This window comes from Pteropus medius, unplaced genomic scaffold (assembly GCF_902729225.1).
Source record: "Pteropus medius unplaced genomic scaffold, Ma_sr-lr_union100, whole genome shotgun sequence".
In the NCBI taxonomy this organism is placed as follows: domain Eukaryota; kingdom Metazoa; phylum Chordata; class Mammalia; order Chiroptera; family Pteropodidae; genus Pteropus; species Pteropus medius.
Window position 1 is genome coordinate 6,974,100 of NW_024349224.1, and position 20,660 is coordinate 6,994,759.

At 52.9% G+C, this 20,660-nt stretch overlaps 2 protein-coding genes across 4 annotated transcripts; one reads left to right on the forward strand and one right to left on the reverse strand.

Annotated features, from left to right (window-relative positions):
• Positions 1-487: 487 nt before the first annotated feature.
• Positions 488-3,189, reverse strand: LOC120617286 (uncharacterized). 3 transcript variants are annotated; one of them, XR_005656876.1, is made up of 3 exons: positions 2,879-3,016; positions 765-1,080; positions 488-569 (listed from the first exon to the last, which is right to left on the reverse strand). XR_005656876.1 is itself a non-coding variant. In XM_039880905.1 (2 exons), the coding sequence occupies exons 1-2, from the start codon at positions 3,174-3,176 to the stop codon at positions 868-870; spliced, it is 714 nt and encodes a 237-aa protein (XP_039736839.1). In that variant the 5' UTR covers positions 3,177-3,189; the 3' UTR covers positions 645-867. The 3 variants fall into 3 exon arrangements, 1 of the variants encoding a protein (XP_039736839.1); XR_005656875.1 differs by lacking the exon at positions 488-569 and having other exon boundaries at positions 645-1,080; XM_039880905.1 differs by lacking the exon at positions 488-569 and having other exon boundaries at positions 645-1,080; positions 2,676-3,189.
• Positions 3,039-8,727, forward strand: IRX6 (iroquois homeobox 6). The gene is made up of 6 exons (XM_039880904.1): positions 3,039-3,219; positions 4,327-4,584; positions 5,305-5,414; positions 5,615-5,922; positions 6,727-7,338; positions 8,278-8,727. The coding sequence occupies exons 1-6, from the start codon at positions 3,175-3,177 to the stop codon at positions 8,280-8,282; spliced, it is 1,338 nt and encodes a 445-aa protein (XP_039736838.1). The 5' UTR covers positions 3,039-3,174; the 3' UTR covers positions 8,283-8,727.
• The last annotated feature ends 11,933 nt before the right edge of the window (positions 8,728-20,660 follow it).

Here is a 20,660-nt window from a genome sequence, read left to right on the forward strand (position 1 = left end):
TATGGGTCCGAAACGGGGTCCCAAAATGATATGAAGAACAGGCGCTCTTTATAAGAACCATTTCCAGAGAACGCTCCCAGCTCACGGTGGTGAGGATCACGTGTCAGCGTTCCAGAAGAGGTTTGCTGTGGGTGCCACCTCTCCCTGGGGAAGAAATGTTAAATTAAGCCCTCTTGAGCTTGGAGATGGGAGCCCGCCATTGGGGAAGACATCCTGATACCACAGAGCAACTCTGAAGACAGTAGAAAGGTACCTTCACTCAGACCTGTTTTTCTGGTTTTCTTTTTCTACGTAAAAAAAAAAAAAGCTGAGGCATCTTCACAGTCCTACCTCCCAATTTACTTCACCACTCTTCTTCTTCTTTCTTTTTCTTTTGAAAAACCTTGTTGGCTTTCTTTAATCCTAGAGAGCAAAGAGAGGAAGGCCTGGAGGCCCTGCGAACGCATTGATACCGCAGAGGTCTTATAAATCAGCTAAAAATCAATACCTTCTATATGGTAGTTTCTCCTTTGCAACCAGATCGCCAGGGGACAGAACTAATGCTTTTTCTCCACCACCATCCCATTTTTCTGCCATTAAAAAAAAAAAAATAAAAAATCTGCTTAGGAACAAATGGGCAATCAAAGTTGCTGAGTAAGGATTTCAACTATCTAATTTTATTACTTTACAATTGACATACCTTCCCTCTGGAAATGTTTGCAATTAATTAATTAGCAGTAATCTTCCCCAAGGGACTAATTGAATGAATTCTCTCCAATTCTTACTTTAAAACACAGCTTAGATGTATCCAAGCCGCAAATGGGTGCAGGGCTCCAAAGTGCATTTTGAGAAATCAAGGGATCTATCTATGAGGGTGAATTTTTATCACTAAATCAATCCGGCGACAACTATAATTCTTTTTCTAACTAGGAGTTTCTCGGTTGAACGCAAGGTTTCTCCAAGGTAACGACCCTCAGCAACACAGCCAGGAACCCTCGCTGCGTTTGTTACTACTAAGGATGGAGCTTGTCCTCCTGTGACTCTCAGGCGGAGGAGTCTGTGGTTTGCGGCTTCTTTAAGTGCCTTGCGCTTCTGCAGAACCTGTAAAGAGAAGAAAAAAAAAAAAGAAGAAGAAGCTGGAGATGCCGTTCTAAAGAGGTCGCTGGCTTCCGGGCCTACCAGTCTCCCTGCAAGGTGCCAAAGGCAAAGTCAAAGGCCAGAGATCCTGGGCCAGGTCCCCAGAACTTGTCCGGTCCCTGCGCTTCCTCCTGGCCTCCCAAAGACCCATGGCAGAGACCTGGGTTGTCCCTGACCTTGGGGCCACGCGGTCTTGTGTTTCAACTTGAAAATAAAACTAGGCTCTTGGACCAAGCCCCCTGATTCCTCCGGGGAGGCACGGCCGGGGCACTGTGTAAATTGTAAGGAGCTGTGACCCGGTGAGTGAAAAGCGTGGCTTCCTCAGGTTGCTGGCCTACAAATCCAAAAGCGAGTTCCACTCTCATTCCTGCAGCATCCGCCCACCAGATCAGCGGTCCCTTTTCGCCCCCTGAATACGCGAGTTGGAGGCCCTCGAGGGGAGCCTCCGGGCCTGGGGATTGAGCCTTGGGGTGAGCAGAGTCTACGGTGCTCGCAAACCCGAGCCGCTTGTCCCCGAACCAGGCCTAGAGGACGCAGCCCCCTCCCGGGCTCCAACGAGCTCCTCCGCCCATCGGTGCCCCCTTGAGGTCCCCTGAGCTGGAGTTTGGGGGAGGGTGGTCAGACAGCTGGGCCCAGCCAGGCGTCCCGGCAGAGCGAAGAGATTGGGCGGCTGATCGGCGGCTCGCCAGCGCCACCCCCAGCGGAGCGCGGCGGCTGCAGCTCTGCCCGGCGCCTTCCTGCGGGTGCCCGCTCCCCGTGGACACAGCGGGCGGTGCGCAGGAGGCAGCCAAGCCTCGCCTTCGGAGGAGATGCCCAGGAGTCTTAGCCCGCCGTCTGCAGAGACCTGGGGTCAGACTTGGCGCGTTTCCAGGTAGACTTCGAGGGGACTCGAACCTTGGCCTCGAGGGGGCGCTATTTGGCCTATTCTAGGGCCAGACGGCCGCAGAGAAGCCCCGAGGTCAAGGCCCTGCAAAGGGCAGAGCTTGGAGGGCCTGAATCCAGCTAGTCTTGGTGAGACTGATCCCCGAGGACAAAGACAGACAGGCCAGTGAGATTCACCGACGCCACCCAGCGCTGTCCCAAAGAGAGCAAACTTCCCCGCCGCAGAGGGGTGCGGAAGTCGGTCTGGAGACTTTTCCCCAGAGCCTCTGCTCTCCTCCACCTGCCAGTGCTCAACTTCCACCCAGCCTTCGCCCGCCCCAGTCCCCTCCCCTCCCCCGCGCTCCTCTGTTCATTTAGACTCCTCATCTCTCTCCTTTCCCCTCCTCCCTCTCCCTCTTGCCTTCCTCCCCACTTTTCTCCTCTTTTCTCTCTCTCTCTCTTTTTTTTTTTTTTCTGTATTTTCTCCTCCCTCGCCGCCTAGGTTGCTTCTCTTCTCTTCGGGGCCGCAGGGAGGAGGTTAGCGCGCTGCGCCCGGGGCCTGCGCGGCACAGAGGGAGGCGTTTCTCTTACTTCTCCCGGGTAATTTGGAGAGATCGTGTGCGCGCGCGCGCGCGAGTGTCAGGCGAAAAGGGATAGGATCTAGCGCCAAGCAGAGAGGTTCAGGGTCTTTGACATACCTCACCAGCTGCACAAAGCTCCACGAACAAGTGTGCGAGTGAGTGAGAGTGCGCGCGCGCGCGCACGGGCTGGCTGCGCTTGGCACGTTTGGTGGCCCGGGGCCCCAGGGCCCGGGGGCCCGCCTGGCGGTCCGGGATTACCGTGACGTCACATCGAGCCTCTGGCCACCTTGGACTGGGACACCTCGAAAGCCGCGCCTCACCTTGCCTCGCCACTGTGCGCCTTTGAGAACTCGCATCCTCTTCCTTCCCCTGCCCATCCATGGGCCCTTCTGTCTTCCGGACCACGCTGGCCGGTGGAGCGCCTTCTGGAGCGCAGGGCTTGGCAGCTGGGCTGCCCCTGGCTATGCCTCCAGTGGCACTAAGAGGGCGGAGGACCCGCCTCTGGGCATCCGCAGCCGTGTAAGGGACCAAGGCGGCACACGGCTGGAGGCGCGGATACGACGGGCTGAGGCGGAAACAAGAAAGAGAAGAGGCAGGCGAGCCAGGGACAGCCACCATGTCCTTCTCGCACTTTGGACACCCGTATGGCAGCGCTTCCCAGGTAAGAGGCGGCTCCATGGGGGATGGGGACAGACTGGGCAGAGGGGACGCCCAGGGCGCGCTCCTGCCCCTGAGCGCCCTCCTCTTGCACGAGGCTCCGGGGAAGCCAGAAGGAGCGGGCAGCGGGGTAATGTGCCACCGTGCCCTCTGACCTCCTCAGTCCCTCGCCGGGAACGTTCCGGGCCCCCGGTGCGAGCTGGAAAATCGGGTGACCCGAAACTTGAGCACTCTGACCACGCGCTCGGCGAGGTGGGTGGGACCACGGAAATCTTCCAGACAGGTCTCCTTATTGTACGGATAACCGAGGTGGCCGAGAGAGTCTCGAAATAATAAATAATAATAATAATAATAATAATAATAATAATAATAATAATAATAAAGAAAGAAATAAAAAAGGAAAGGAAAGAAAGGACTTTCCAGGCCGGAGCGTTGGTCATCTCATCAGTTTTCCGTTGTTCGTTGCTGACCTATGTTCTTATCCTCCCGCACCCGTGGGCCGATCCGAACTCGCTGCTTCTGGTTCCTTCGATTTTCCCAGACCAATGTGGTGTCGCGCGGTGACAAGGGTTTCCTGGGCAAATTCTGGGGACACTCACCACTGTTCTCCAGTTTCTCTCCAGAGTGCAGAGTATATTTTCCTGGGGTCTAGTACTAGCCCGACCTCTGACCCCTTTTGTGATCTTGAACGAGTCTGCACTCTCCCCGGTCCCCATTCCCTGTCAATAAAATGGGAGTCGATGTGAGACGTGATGATAGTCTCTAAGGCCAACTTCTAGCTCTGCCTCTGGAGGATCCTGTGATGGGGAAGGGGGCGGGGATCCGAGAGGGAACCCGCGGAGTTTGGCTTCTGTAATTCGGGTTACAGACTGTTCTCATCGCCCGGACCCCCTGAAACTTTGGAGCCTAAGCAACAGCTTGGGTGTTTCTTATTTGGATAAATTGCGTCTTCGGATAATTCCCGTTCCAGTGCTCCGCAGAATGCTCCGGACACGGTGGCTTTTAGTTAATGTTGAATGACTGAGAGATCCATGGGCAGTTATGCCGCTGGCTCCTGCCAGCCCGAGGCGCCTGTCACTGACCTCCGGTGTCCCCTCTCTCGCACTCGTAGTTTCTGGTGTCTGCAAGTTCAAGCGCCACTTGCTGCGAATCCACCCCGCGCTCGGTCCCAGATGTGGCCTCAGGCTCCACCCCGGCGGCCGCTCTCTGCTGCGCACCCTACGATGGCCGCCTGCTGGGCAGTGCGCGCCCCGAGCTGGGCGCGGCCTTGGGCATCTATGGAGCCCCCTACGCGGCCGCTGCAGCTGGCCCGAGCTACCCCGGATACCTGCCCTACAGCCCGGAGCCGCCCGCACTGTACGGGGCGCTGGTGAGTACACGAGGTGGGGCCTGGGCCGGAACCCCGGAACCCACCCGGCCTGGGGGCAGCAGCAGCAGCCGGGGGTGAATTCCAATGTGATATCTCCAGGGAAAATTTAGGAAGGACGCACAACTCCGAGGAAAGGAAATAGTTAAGACTGTGTATAAGGGGGAAAAAACAAACAAACTACATCTTCACACCGTTGTACAGCTTGCAGAACTCCACAGCGTTTAGAAAACATTTGCGCTTCTATTAATTCTGCGAGGTAGGCAAGTCATTACTTCTCTCAGCTTACAGATGAGGAAATCGAGGGGCAGAGAGAGGTCAGTTACTTACCCAGAGTTACAGAGATACAAAGGGCCCGGGAATAGTTCTGGAAGGAGCATAACGTAGGGAAGCTCCCCAGCTGGTGGGGAGGAGGGTTGGGGGGGAGACTCAAGTAATAACAGTAATAATAACAGCTAATATTTCATTAGGGTCTATTCTGCACCGGGAATTCTGCCAAGCGCTCTTCTTCAATCACCTATAGGTACTATTGTTATCCTCATTTACCAAGGGGAAACTGAGGCATAGAGTGTTTAACTCTGCTCAGGATCACACAGCCAATACCAGTGGTGGTACAGGGATTTAAACCGAACTTGACTTCAGAGTTTACACCCTTAGCAATTTTCCCACCTTTTCGCTCCCCAAATGTAAATAGTTCTGAATTCTTTGTTTCTACCCCACCAGAATCCACAGTATGAATTTAAGGAGGCTGCAGGGAACTTCACACCTGGCCTAGCACAGCCAGGAGCCTATTATCCCTATGAGCCTACTCTGGGGCAGTACCAGTATGACCGGTAAGACATGGGGCACTTTGGTGACTGGCACCCAACGTCCTTCCCTCTCGCCTGGCAAGATAGGGCTGATCTGGGCAGCGTGGGGGGAGGGGCTGAGCAAGGAGGCAGAGGAGCAGAAGCTCATTTCCAGGCCACAGACGGCCTCCCGCCTGCCGCCCCAGGTTCCCCGCCTCAGACTGCGAGCCAGGTTGTCCCTACAGGTACGGAGCCGTGGAGTTGAGTGGCCCCGGGCGCCGGAAGAACGCCACCCGAGAGACCACTAGCACGCTCAAGGCCTGGCTCAACGAGCACCGCAAGAACCCCTACCCCACCAAGGGCGAGAAGATCATGCTGGCCATCATCACCAAGATGACCCTCACCCAGGTGTCCACCTGGTTCGCCAACGCGCGCCGGCGCCTGAAGAAGGAGAACAAGATGACGTGGGCGCCCAAGAACAAAGGCGGGGAGGAGAGGAAGGCGGAGCGTGGAGCGGAGGAGCCCCTGCGCTGCCTGAACGGTGACACCAAAGGTGCCAAAATCTTCGCCACCCCGCCTCGCACGCGATGTCCCAGCCGCCATGCGGTTTCGTTGGATTGCCGCGGCTGCGCTGTGGGGCAGCCTTCATGGCGGACGCTCACGCTTGCCTTTGCACTCACACCCCCTAAAAGCCTCGGGACCTTTGCCTGGGCATTTCGGTCTGCCACGAGTTCCCTATTGCACCATCTTCTTCTCGACTTAAATTCGTCACCTCTGCAAAGCCTTCCCTGGCCACCCAAGCCAGTGTAGCTTCCCAGTGATTCTCTGTCGTCAGCCCCTTTTTATTTCCTTCACCCTCCTTATTATCACCGTGACCCTCTCCAGAATGTCAGCCCCACTGGAAGTTGTATTATTTGCTTCTGTATCCCCCAAGTTAATGCCTAAGTGATGTCTGGCACACGATAGGCACTCAGTAAATATTTGCTTAATTAAATAATACACGCCAGCCACCTGTGGGTGTGGAAATTGGGTAGAAATTGTCCCCTCGCCTTTACAGGGTGGAGGAGCTGAGATCCAGGTCTTAGAGCAGCTGGAATTATAGGTTTCCTTGGCTTGGGGGTGCAGGGACAGGAGGAGCTTTCAAGGGGGTGAGGACAAGGTGGGGCTGGGGATTCTTTCCCAAGGGCAGGCGCGATCCAGGGGCAAGCGTAAGAGGTGGTGTGGGCAGCCTGGTGAATTACACCGAGAACGCCCTGAGTGCGGGGCGCATCTTGCTAAAAGCTTCTCGGGGATGGGCACTCGGGCAGATTTCCCTCGGGGCCTGGGGCTTTTCTCACTCGCTCCTGATTTCCTGCAGACGTTGCTGCTGCCAGCCAGCAAGCTCGGGCGCTCCGTCTGAGTGACCTGGAAGACCTGGAGGAAGAAGATTTGGAGGAGGAGCCCGAAGAAGAAGAGGCAGTGGTCACAGCCACGGACAGGCTGGCTGAGTTCCATAAGGACACGCAGTCGTTGCCCGCGCCATGCGCCGCAGCTCGAGTGGGCTGGCTGCAGCGCAGAGAGTGCGGCCTCGCGGCGCCCCGCTTCTCGCTCAGTGAGCCTCCTGGATCGGGAGAAGCCGATTTCCTCCAGACCGAGCCGGGGGCCCCCACATTGACCATGCACTACCCTTGCAGTGACAAAGCGCGCATCTGGTCGCTGGCGCACACTGCGGCAGCCAGCGCTGTCGAAGGCGCACCTCCAACTCCGCCCAAGCCACGAAGTCCTGAGTGCCATCTGATTCCCGGACAGCCTCCAGGCTCTGGCGGACGACCTGCGGTCCCCAGAGACTCCGCGTGTGACGAGTCTTCCTGTGTAGCCAAAGCCTTTGGCAACCCCGCGTTCGCCCTGCAGGGGCTGCCCCTGAACTGTGCGCCATGCCCTCGGCGGAGGGAGCCCGTGGTGCAGTGTCGCTACCCCTCCGGAGCAGAAGGTAGTGGACCCCCAGCGGCGCTGGGAGTGTCTGTCTAAAAGACACCTGCCCACCACCGTTCAGCCCGCCCATTACGCCCCCTCTCTACCTCTCGGGCACGCCCAGGTTAAGACCTGGCGGGAAACTGCCCCACAGCACCCTTTGAAATGGAAGCTTAGAGATAGTATTTCTAGTTCCTCCTCGTTTTGAAGGCGGACAATAGTCATAAGCTCAGAGTGAGGCAGTAACTTACCTAGGATCACTGAGAAAGTCATTGAAGAGACGGGCAACCTAGATCGCTGCGCTCAGGTCCAGTATTCTTCCAAGTGCGCTAGGTAGGCACCTTCACGACCGGCTGGCACAGCTGCCCTTGCCCCTGCCTGCTCTTCAGAGGGGGACAGCTGGACCCTGCTGTTATTGTACCAAGCGTTTGCTAGGCCGGGTCAGGCACCAGGGTTTTCTGAGAGGTGTGAGGGGCAGGGCCAGATAGAAGTCAGCTTCCTGCCCTCTCTTGGGGGGTGGGGGGGAGACACTAAAATCCCTGGGGAGTGTAGCCCAGTGCTGTCTTTGGAGAGCACTCACTCCCTAGATCTCACCTCCGAGCAGGGTGTGACTGCCAATTAATGTCTCCTGCCCCCACCCCCTTCCCCCTTGGCTCTCCTGGTGGAAGAGAATTTCACCCCACAATGGGGCACTCCGCAAGCATTTGGCAGCCTCCAGCAATTACTGTCAGATTCTGTTCTTTGTAGTAATTTCTCTCTGGATTTAGCTACTGGCTTAGAAAATTGGGTTACATTGTTATTTGAATTTACACATAACGGGGTCCAAATGTTACTTCTGGCAAGTAAATTGCTTCTAGACCTTTGATTCCCTTCGGATGAGACACCCCTGACCTCCGATTTCCCAGGAATCGCCACCAAGAGGCCTTCGGGTTTTAATCAACCTTTCCTCTCTCAGCAGGTTAGCGCAATGGCTGCGATTTGCGGAAGAATCTTAGAAATAAGCCCTGCTTTTGGAACTCACCTCCACGCTAAGAAGCTGGGAGAGACCTCGCCAGAAACTGGGGGATCTCACTTCGCCTAAGAAAAAGACAGACACACACAGAACCCCTCTTACCCGCCCTCCTTGCACGCAGAGCTGGGAGTGGCTGGCGGATGTGCATTTTGTCAGACCCCAGAGGAGGTGGCAGGGCACCTCGGGGAAGGCCGAGGGGGAAGCCTGGGCGGCAGAGGCTGTCTGCTGCACCCACTCGGCATACCACGTCTCCCCACCGCCTCTGGATTTGGGGTCTGAAGCGGCTCCCTGTCCTGCTCACCCTCGCCCCCCTCACTTTGTAACTTCCACGGCTGCCCCAGTCCCTAAGGACCACGTGCGTCTTCTCCCCGTCCCCATTCCTTGTGTCCTTAAAAATAATCAAACCGAACCTAAGCGGTGTGGCCTGTCTGTGCCAGGGGTGCTTGGGGTGGTCCTGGTGGAGGGGGGCGTGGAGTGCGGCCTGGAGGGGATGTGGGGGGGGCGCGGCGCGAGATGCCGACCTCGGTGCTTTCCGTAGCAGAGAGAGCGATTGACGAGGTAACTAACTAACGGCCAAGGCCGCAGCTCCTTTGGCTCCCCCACCGAACTCTGCGACCTGAGCCGGGCCGACTCGCGTGCGCGCGGGGTGCGGGCGACCGCGGCGAGGTCGGAGGTGGGGGAAGCTGTCTGGAGACTGTTTCTCGGTTCCTACTCGGGTTTTAAGTTGATTGGAAGGGAGGGCGATGGGGATCATCTTGTCCGCCCCTGGCACGCCGCTGGGCCCCCGGTGCTCCTCGGGTGGGCCCGAATGGCCGGGTGGGGACCGAATGGCCGGGTCGATAGGAGGCGACACGGGGCGTTCCTTCGGTTTAACTGAGTGTCGGCAAACACTTCCGGTACAGGCCAGCCAATGGGAGGCGACAGGCGGGGCAGGGGGCTTTGTCCCCTCGGCGAGCAGCGTTGGGAGCAGGGCTGGGGGAGTGAAAGAGATGACGATGCTCGCTTAACACCTGGGTTCAGAGCAGCGCGGGGGCCACCGGCCAGTCACCGAAGTCTGGGGCGGGAAGACGCCGCGTCCTCCGGGAGAAGGGAGGGGGAGAGATTTTAAGACCCTCGAAGGCTGGGGAGGGGAAGGTGGGGTGAGGAAACTGAGGAACAGGCTGCAGGCCACCCTCTGCCCCCACTCTGTCTTCTTTCCTATAAAACGACCGGAGTCAGAAGGGGCTTTAGAGATCATGAACGACAAGAATACAAACCCCTTCCTGAAATAAAGGAAATGGAGGCCAAATGGGAGGGCAAGGGACTGGCTCAGGGTCACACAGAATCCGTGGTGCACGGACCGCAGCTTTCCACTCGGGGTGCTTCTCAGATCAGCCTTCCCTCCCTCTCTCCCCTGGGAAATCCCCTTCCTGCTTTCCTTTTGCTTCTGGGCAACAGCTGCTCCTACCTCCAACCTCCCCTGGGACGCTCCAGTCGCCCTCACTGACCCGCGGCTTAGGGTCTGGGAAATTAAACTGCGAAAAGATAAACATTATTTCCAGTCGGCTTTGCGGGATTAACGCTTGTAATAAAGAGCATTAGCTGGGGGTTTCTTTCAAGGCGCTCTCGACCCCACCCCCTCCCGGGGGACCAGGTAGACCCGTTAGGAGGCCGCAGAGCCTGCAGAGGCCTGTTCTTCCCGCCTCCACTTGGGAGCCGGTCTCCAGCTGGCCATTTTGTGGAAGGGAGAAGGGCCCTCAGCATTACACTGAGTCAGCAGTTGAAGGCCAGGGAGAAGAGACCAACCTAAGCCCGAGGTCATGTGGCCAAACAGGGGCTCTGGGATCCAGAGAGTGAAGGATGGAGGCTGGCGGAATCCGACCGGCACACGCCTCCAGCCATTTGGCCTTTTATAGACACAGTGAGCCTTGGGAAAGGGGGCCCACCTGGGTCTGCCTGCCTTACCACCCAGGACCTCGGAAAGTTGTCTCTCCATCTCTTGTCTGGGAGGCCTGGCCTCCCCCTAACTCCCCCAGCCCATGGCAGGAGCCTGCAGCCAGGGTTGTCCTAAAATCCGGGCCTGGCTGGCTAGAGACAGTAGGGCGTGAATAGCGCTGATGAGAGCAGCCTGGAATCACAGCAGACGGCTTCACCATCTCTGTCCCCTCACTACGTTGCTGCAGGGTCATGGACAAGCCCCTTCCCCTCTCCCAGTTTCCCCTGCTGTGAAACACAGGGGACGGCCTAGTTCTCCAGCCTGGTGCTCCATGTCTGCTCCAGAGCTGATGGTGCACTCCAGGAGGACCGGCGAGGGGCCTGCGAATGGCACGTCTGAGCCCACGATTATCCCAGACTCAGGCCCCCAGCGGCAATCTGTTCTCACCATCTCTGCCCCCGCCGAGAGGCCTCCTGCAAATCTCTCCATATAATCTCCCAGAATCATATTTTGAATACTGTTTTGATTAAATACCAGAGCCAGGGGAGGAAGGATACAGCCCCGTTCTTCTCGGCTGAGCCTGCTTGTGCCCACAGACAGCTGGCCTGTGAGCTCAGCACAGTGAGTGTCACTAGATGCAGAAAGATGACATTCTCAGGTATGGAGTCTGTAGGAGCAGGACCTCCAAACACCCTTCATGGCTAAAGAACCCCTTCCCTTAGATGGGGAGCAATCACCAGGGGGCTGGGCTGAGAGACGCTGGACCAGGAAGCCGCAGCACCCCAGGGTCTTCACTGACGCTTCTGGCACCCGGAGTCACTGCACCAGCATTGGACTCACTAGACGATCTCTGTGGTCACTTTTGGCTCCGAGAGCCTATGACCCTGGCAGTGCAAATAAGAACTTCTGGAGCCCTTACCACTTGTCAGACTCAGTGCCATGTCCTTTAAATGCCTGAACTCATTTATGTGTCGTAACAGTTCTAGGGGACGTTATAGTATACTTACTAGTATGTCTATCTAATGACTGAAGAAAAAAAACTCAAAGAGCTTTTTAAGGACCTCGATGTCAATCATCCGGCCAGCAGGTAAAGAAGTCAAGGTCAGAGTATCACTGATGCTTAACCACTAAGCTTTACTGCTAATACATTCCATTATTTTAAGATTTTGCTGTTCCATTATGAATAAGAGCCTATGTTTCTGAGACTAGAACTGTCATGCCTCTGGAGCTCTGGCTTGCTCTCTTTCTTTCTCAGGACTGTCCAATGGAAAAAGACTTCTGGTGCCTCCTGGACCCACCCCCATATCTGGCCAAAAGCATCCCCCGCCTTTCCGTCTACCCACATCTCCCTGGGACATGGCTGTCTGAGACATCTTTGATCAGTGGTTGGCAAAATGCAGCCCATGGATCTCTATTATCGAAATCAGCCCATAACTAGAATATCCCACTGGGAGGTGGGCTAGAAGATCTGCCTTTGTGACAAGCACCTAAGTGGTCTGATGGACCTCTAACCTGAGTAGCAGTGGCCGAACCTTAAGTGAGGAGACCCTAGGCTCAGCATGAGGGCTTAGGACACCTGCTGTTGGCCAAGAGTAAACCGCATCCCAGTAACAGGTGCAAACATTTCCTCCAGGATTTAATCCGTATTCACATTCAATCTCCTCATCTGGTTCAGCTCCTCCCTCCCCTATCCGGGGAACTCAAAGGCTTGTTGTTATTGGAGAGGGAGGATGTAACCTAGGAGACTATCTTCCCTTTCCCAGCTGTCTGAAGACGTACTAGGATTCCAGGGTTGGGAGCATTTTAGGAGTCTCCTGTACCTCAGCATGCAAGAGAATTCTGTCCCCAAACACGAGCACGCAGTCCAGAATCTCTACACTTTGGGGGCAAAGCCAATATCAGGAATGAAAGACCATATCTTAGGCAAATAAATCAACTGTTGGAGGAGGGAGGCCTCTGTCTCCTGAAACAGCCAGTTGCAGCCTCAGCCGCATTAGAAAGTTCTTTCTTTTTTCGACCAGTTTTTCTCCGTGTAACTTCTGAAATCTATCTCCTGAACCAACAAGTCTTACTGTTCTCCAGAACTCATTTTTTTTTTCTCCCACCCTCTATGCCTCCTCTTCCCCTTTTCTCCTCGGTGGGGCTTGTTTGGCCCTTACTCTAAGATCTGAGTAAGAAGGGAGTAACGTCTATCTTCCAGTTATACGGCAAAGGAACCCCTATTGGCATGATTTTCTTCATTAAACGTGAACCAGGACAGAAACTAGTCCTTGGGCAAGTCACCAAGTGTCCCTGAGACTCCGTGTCCTCCCGCTAGGTTGGGATCATGTTAGACCATGGGACCGTTTCATATTTCCATAGTTCCCTCACTCAGCTGCCATGGGGACGAAGATTTAGATCGGTGTTACTTGAATTTTAGTCATTGGAAAACCAACCCCCTGATTTTTGCCAAGAGTCGAAGAGGTTAAAGAAGAGCTAGCACCCAAGGGAGCAAGACGTCTCCCTGGGGAATCAGAGGATTGAAAGAGAGTCGAAAAATGAATGATTTGGGTCACCCGGATTCCACACCACTTAACGCCATGACCACCTCACATCACAGCTGGTACACATTCCAGTCTTTGGCGAGTAAATCTGTATTAATGTAAAGGGTGATTATTATTTGTGAAATCATCAGAGACGGATGTCTTCCCTCACTGCCTGGGACTGTCTCCAAATTCCAAATTGGTGCCATTTACAGGCTTAGATGCCCTGCCCTAGAACAACGGTGCCGACAGAGATAATGATGATGAGTCTAGAGCAGTAGTCCTCAACCCTGGTGGCCCGTGACATCAGCCAGGGAGGTGCTTTATTTTGTCTTGATTTTTAGTACCAATATCCAATCTGTACCCCTTTATTTTAGTACCAATATCCAATCTGTACCCCAGACCGATGGAATCCGTCCTCTAGAGGCGGGGCCCAGCAATATTTTTTTTAAGCTCCCAAGTGATTCTAATGTGCCACCAGGATTGAAAACCAGTGAATGACAACCAGCCAGTTTCCCTTTCCAGTCCCAGCATTTTCTAGAAGCAGTGTAGAGGTAAGGTGTGGGGCTTGGCACACTGAAAGTCAAGAAGCCTACGGTTTTCCAGTTTCCACTTGGGTCAATGGATTTATTGTTTTCCCCATGGTGAAAAGAGGTCTCATACTTACATTTCCCCACATATTTTACGAAGGCGCCCAAAGAAGGATGTAATCGTGGACATCCAAGGCCAGTGTCCAGCCAGGAGAGGCCTCCTTGGGCCCTGCACATTCCGTATCCCAGCTGCCTGCACGCAGAGTGGAACTGGGGATGGGGGTTCTTCCGAGCAGGGGACCCTAGACACCCGTGCAAAGTCACCCCCTGCGGCAGCTCAGCGGTGGCCCTGAGTGGGGGTGGGGGCCCTTTGGAAGTGTTTCTCGGTGTTCCAGTTATGTATTACAGAGGAAAGATCACCCCCAAACTCAAAGAGACAGCTGTCACTGATTGGGCTTCCGGGCCTGCGGCTGGGCAGGGTTGGGTGGGAATGGCTCGTTTCTGCTCCAGGGGTGTTATAGGAGGCAGCTCAACGGGGCTGGCGATCTACTTCGGGGAGGAGCTGGGGTTCCGCTCCCCGCCGAGGCCTCCCCGCTCCCCCCGCCCCTCCCTCCATGGACTCAGGAAGTTTCCTCACATCACAGCAGCTCGGTTTCAAGAGCAAGTGTCCCAAAAAGGTCTGGCGGGACTCTCGGGTTGCTTATGGCCTAGACACAGCAGTCCCAGGGCGTCAAGTCCATTGTATTCTGTCACCAAGCAAGTCACTAAAGCTTGTCCGGAGTCCAGAGGAGGGGAAGTCAAGTCTCCCACTTAAGGGGAGGAGTAACATAGTTTGTGCCCATCTTTATCCAAATTGGTATCAGTGCCGAAGGTACAGTTTTGAATACACTTCCAGACTTTACTCTCCCATTCAACAAACACGCAGACTAGGAATTCTGTCTTAGTCGGCTCAGTCTGCCATAACGAAACCCCATGGACTGGGTGGCTTAAACAGACATTTATTTTCTCATAGCTCTGGAGGGTAGAACGTCCAAGATCAAGGTGACAGCTGATCTGGTACCTGGTGAGAGCTTTCTTCCTGGTTTGCAGGTGGCCGCTTTCTCTTGATGTCTTCATTTGGTGAATAGAGAGAGCTCTGGTGTCTCTTCTCTTCTTATAAGGGCACCAGCCCTATGGGATGACACCCTTATGACCTCATTTAACCTTTATCACCACCACACGGGTCCCATCTCCACATATAGTTCCTTGGAGTTAGGGCCTCTACATATGAATTCTGGAGAGCCGCAAACGACAGACTCTAACCCAGAACCCAAGATGGACAAGGTCAGTCAGGATACAGATGACCAGGAAGAGGGTGCCGACTCCTTGGCCAACGGTCTGGGCCAGCCCCTACTCACAGAGGTGCCAGTTGGGGCGGGCATCTGGCTGTCCTTCACACTGCCCCATCAGTATCCAGGTCTGGCAATCAGTGTCTGCAGCCTCCCCGTGGAAGCAGGGAGCAATGACATATACTCAAGGGCTGTTAAGTGCCTGACACATCTTATAATCTCCCAAGAACTCTCCACTCTATAAATGAGGAAACTGAGTCTTGAGTAGGTAAAGTCCTTTGTTCAAGGCCTCACAGCCAGGGAGGTAAAGTCCTTTGTTCAAGGCCCCACAGCCAGGCAGAGTTAGGGTTCAAGGCCCCACAGCCAGACAGAGTTAGGGTTCCAATCCAGGTGCGTGTGACCCCAAAGCCCAGGCTCTCCACCAAGCAAAGGCAGGAGGCTAAGGGCATCCACTGCGAGGTCATACCGTGCAGCCAAGCGGTAGGAGCACAGTCTCTGAAACCAGGCTACCCGGACTCGACCCCTGCTCTGCCATTTATGAGCCGTGTAACCTTAAGCAAGTGTCATAACCTCTCTGGGACTCAGCTTCCTCATCTTCAAAATGGGAATAATAATATAATAGTAGCTGCCCCCCTGGACCGTTGTGAGGGTTAAACAGTTACTACAAAAAGCATTAGAAAGGTGCCTGGTCCAGAGCGAGCTTTCTATAAAATGCCAGCTGCAACTTCTCTCCTGCCACAATGCCCCAGCTGCCCTTGCCTTAGGCCTGCCTCCCCAGCCAGGCCTGGGATCACTGCTGTGTCCCCACCGCCAACAGCCCTGCCTGCCTCACTCATCATGCCCAGTGGATGTCACAGCTCGCACGTGTCCCTCTTACCTAGAGCAAAGACATGGGGTCATTCACTCGGGTGTCCACTTAGGGAGAAACCTCACCAAGCAGATTTTATGAATTGCTCGCACTTCCCCTTATCAAGATTAATGGCACAATTGCCATCGGTCAGTCCTTCTGTGGTCACAGCTAATGACTTCAACCCTCAACACGTTTCCTCTGCATTTGCTTCAGAAAATCATTCTGAGCAGCGAGACTGCTTTAATAGCCACTTGGTACTAATGATGCCTTTTAAGTGCATAAAGAGAATCTCTAAGTACCAACCGGGAGGCCCATTGACTGGTGACAACAGCTATTGACATTGACACCGAGGCAAGGTCAGAGCTGCGGACCACAGGGACTGTTACTGGGCCTAACAGTGAGCATTTTTCAGTATGTCGGAAAAGTCCTCATTATTCCTTCTTGCTCCTCAAACACACCCACTGGCACCATTTACCGAAGCCTGCCACGCGCAGCCCAGAGCTTACCAGCCTCTGCTGGCCGTTACTCCATCTTCCAGATTCTGGCCATATCCAAACCTGTACCATATTATTTATCTTTTTCTTTAAACAGACTCACTTTTGCATTTTTCAATAAATGGTTTCGAAAGGGAAACTTGGTATTGCTGCCCACGCTTCGCGTCCTCCCTTCCCTTGCTGTGTGACCCCACGACACGCTCAGCTGGTTAAGAGGCAGCTTGGCAGCACGACGCAGAACCTGGATTCAGCGGGCGGAGGAAGCTGCGTCCACATTCTGGCCCCGCCACTTAGCACCTGGGGATCAGTGAGCTGGTGTCTTAATCTCTTTGAGCCTCGGCTTCTTCATGAATAAAACGGGGGTAAAACTAGAACTTAGCTCCTTTGGTGATGGTGAGGGTGAACTCAGTTGGTGAGGGCTGAGTGTTTAGCTCAATGAGTGTCGGCTATGACTATGTTGCCCCGCCCCATGATGGCTGAGATGGCTCCGTGGGGTGAGGTGACAAACAGCCTCAGCCTGCTATTCATGTCTCTACTATGATCGTGATATAGGCTACAGTCCCCAGCATCCCATGGGTCACCTCCCTGTGAGCTCCCAACTCTGTCAGCAAAGGGGTCCCCCCCGAGATGGAATTTGGGCATGTGATGTCACTCTCAGACCAAAGCATTGTTTCACGGCCACACTTTTCTCCTCCTTGGAACTGACCTCCTCCCTCATCCAGCTCCTTCATTACTAACTAGTGTCTCAACACAAGGCTCTCATCTCTCAGGGGTCTGATTCTCATACACGGCGTGGCATCCGCCACCTTGCCTAGTCCCCGATCATTCATCTCACCCTTTCCCAGGAAGATTCCAACCCTCGATTTCTGAAAGACGTTAGTTCTGGTCTCGCTCTCTGCTCAATTTTTTCAGGTCCCATCTGTGCGTTGGGGGCAGGGTAGTGAGCCTGGGAGGCAGGCTGGTGGGAGCCAGGAGGGGCAGAGCCGAAGGATGATCCATGAACTTTCAGTGATCCAAAAGAAAGGAGAAGGAATATGTGGGAGAGAAACAGGGAGGAGCCTAGATCGGGTGAGGAAATGCAGCGAGGATGTGGAGGTGAGTGGGCGCTGAGGTCATCAGCTCAGAGACTTCAGAGGGTGAGGAAGTCGTCGGGTGAGCGGGCCGGGATGCTCAGGAAATTCAGTCCCCAGGTGCTGGACATCCAGTGGCTTTTTCTCAGTGTGCAGCATACTGCGTATGAACATATGAAGCAGGAGATAGTAGAGTATCATGAGATTTTTTACAAGACTGAATTCTGAAACATGCGTTGTAGCAGAAGCACAGATGCTTCTTATCTGAGACGGGGGCGGCGTCCCTTCGACGCTGGGCAGGGGAGAAGCAGGTGCCAGGGATGGGAGCAGAAGCTCCGTCTGCTGTTCCTCACACACTTGCTTCATCTGATTCTCAGCCACCGCTCAGCCCATCCCGTAACTGTGACATTTGACATATGACACCCATGAGTTTCCCTTGACCCCTTTGTCAGGTGCCATTAAATGGCCCGAAGTTAAAATGTTAATTATCATTAATCATGTTTTATGAAATGGCTTTGCCAAGCCATAAATTCAGCTGAGAGAGGCCTCTTTCATTGAGCTGACAGTTTATTGAACACTGACCATCAGAGAAGTCACCTGAATATGAGGATGTTTCTAGAGGCGTAAGTTACAAAAGAGAAAAATGGATGTCTACAGGTGGCATGTGAATGACAGAGAGCGGCTTCGGATAAAAAAGAAAGAGACGGCAGGATGAAGTTAATCGGGGAGGAGACTGTGAACTTGGCCGGGGTGGGGAGGGGTCGGTTTTGTCCATCTTATTCCCTACACCAAGCTCAGTGACCCATTCAAGGTAAATGCAAACAAACAAACAAACAAACCAAACCAATATGGAAAAGTGAATGAATAAGGAAGGAGAAAGAAGGGTCAGACAAGAAAACGAGGTCAAGGTCAAAGGAGGGAAGACGTTTTACAGAAAGTCAGAGAGTATATCGAAGGCATATGAAGAGGAAAGAGTCCGAATTTCTGCTCTCGAGTTCAAATTCCCGGGAACTTCGTATTTATGTCTATGCTTTTTTTTTTTTTGCTAGATTTGCTAAAGTGCAATTTATCTGTTTCCTCTCTACTCAAGAAAAACTCTTTTGAATCAGTAAAAGAGTAGGAATTAATATTTTTAAAAACAGAAGCAGGTATTTCAAGGTAAACTCAGAAGATCAATCTCTTTTCAAAGGGTATAAATTTCAGTTACTAAGATGAGTAAGTTCTAGAGATCTGCTGTAGAGCTGCAGTGCCTGTAGCTAAAAATACTATTGTGCACTTCAAAATTCGTACAGAGGATAGCTCTCATGTTAAGTGTTCTTATCACAAAATAAAACAAAAACAAACAAAAAACCCAAAAGGACACAAGAAAACTTTGGGAGCTGATGGATACGTCTGTTACCTTAAATATGGTTTCACAGGTGTTTGCATATGTCCCAACTCATCGAATTGTACACATTAAACATGTATAGTTTTTGTACATCATTTTCATCTCAATAAAGCTGTTAAAACAATCTTTTCACAGGTACGACTATGCACAGAGAAGTAGATTGTGAGGTCATGTGCCCAAATGAGATCTGGAAGACGTGGTTATGGGTACTTTAGACATTTTTTGTATTTCCAAATTTTTGCAAGACTGTGCTTTATAATGAAAAACGCATAATAAATGTGTATGTGTGTGTATGTGTGTGTATGTGTGTGTATGTGATGTGTATATGTGTATATGTGTGTATGTGTATGTGTGTTTGTGTGTGTATTTTGGCCATGTGTGTTTGTGTGTATATGTGTGTATCTGCGTGTGTATGTATGTGTATGTGTAGATAATGTGTGTATGTATTAATGTGTGCATGTATGTGTGTACATGCATGTATGTGTCAATGCGTAATGTGTACCGCACGTGGTGTGTGATACATGTGTCGTGTGTAGATGTGTGTATACATGTGTATTGTATAATAATGACCAGCCATGTGTGTGTGTGCATGTGTATGTATGCATGTGTGTGTGTGTGTGTGTGTGTCGTGTGTGCAAATGTGAACAGTGAGGGATGGAAAGAAATGATTATTGTGCTCCCTGGGGCTGTCGAGGTGGGCGACGGGAGAGGACCCGCTATTTGAGATCCATTACTTCTGGCTGAGGAAGTCTCCAGGAGAGGGACCACATGAGGTCCTGCAACAAATGCCGGGCTCCTTCACTGAGGGCTGTACTGGGTGACTGATTTGGCCTAGAGACACGCTGGCCTAATACCTGCATGAGGCATCTTGAAAAACAAGAACTCTTTCCCCGAGATTCACATCTGGACCGCAGAAGCTCTCTGAACCGCCTGGAACTGCTCGCACAAGTGTGTGCACACAGGCAGTACTGGTGGAAGAGGGCGTCCTCTCTCGTCATTCGATTCTTAAAGAGGAGCCCACGGTCTCATAAAAGGTCTTCCTCTAGACCAAAGGGAGTTTATTACTTTTAGTATCATTTTTTTCAAAAGTGCTCCCCCGATGTAGGTGTGTGTTGATTTATAAATTACACGAATGCATCACATTAGAAATGTATGTAGCATAAACCTATGCAAAACTAACTAACCCCCACGTTTCAGGAATAAGAACTCTGGGGTCGAATTTGACATCTATAAAACTCTTCCCAGCATCATGAAGATTTAGACGTGCTTCCTCCTGGCATGGCGTTTGAGTACCTGCAGCTCGCTGACTAATGTATGCACATCTCCAAAGCTGCACCACAGTCTCCACTTTAAAATCAAACAGCAGTGATTTCACCTGTAAGGTCTAATATAGCCAAACAGATGGGGGCACAGCATGGATGGTCATCTGGAGTTCGTCTACCTCAACCCCGCCCTGAAAGGACCATATCACTTTTCTGACATATGCCAGAAAGGAATTTCAGACCGTATTCAGTATATTGATGAAGATAAACACTTAATTCTCTGTCACAGGTACTCAATCGGAAATCTCTTGGGACTGCCTCAAAAAACTTCACCCATGTTCCATGTTCTCCAGCTGTAGGAAAGGGGAGGTAGGTAGAGGAACAACCCCCACCGAACATCGATTCGGCAGGAAAGGCACCGGGCACCTGAACACTTGAGTCTCTGTCCGTGTGTTCTCTGAGCTCCAGAGTGTGAGGGAGCCTGGTGGTGCCATCTGCAGAAACCCACCTCCAGGGGCGCAGAGCAGGGCCAAGAATAGGAGCGTGAATCTGATGGGGAAATAGCCAGCATGGGTGCCACGATCAGAAGAAGGTGGACCGGATACCAGCCAGTCCAGGTACGGCCCAGACCCACTGCAGGAGGTCATGAGAAGGCCAGGAAATAAAGCACCGAGGAGGTGACAGGAGTTAGAAGAACAGGGCCCGTAGTTTCCCAGCTGGGAGGTCAAGGAAAAAAAAAAAACAGCAACAACAGAGAAGAAACCTCAAGCCCTATTTGATGTGAGTTTCAACCGCAAAGAAATAGATGACTTTGCTTAATTTTAAAAGCCTGGCTTCATTAAGGTGATTGTATCCGATACATCGAGGTGCCTTCCCCCCCCACACACGGTGGAGAGAATGAAACACGGTGAAGTTTTTTGAGGCAGTCCCAAGAGATTTCTGGTTGAGTACCTGTGACAGAGAATTAACCG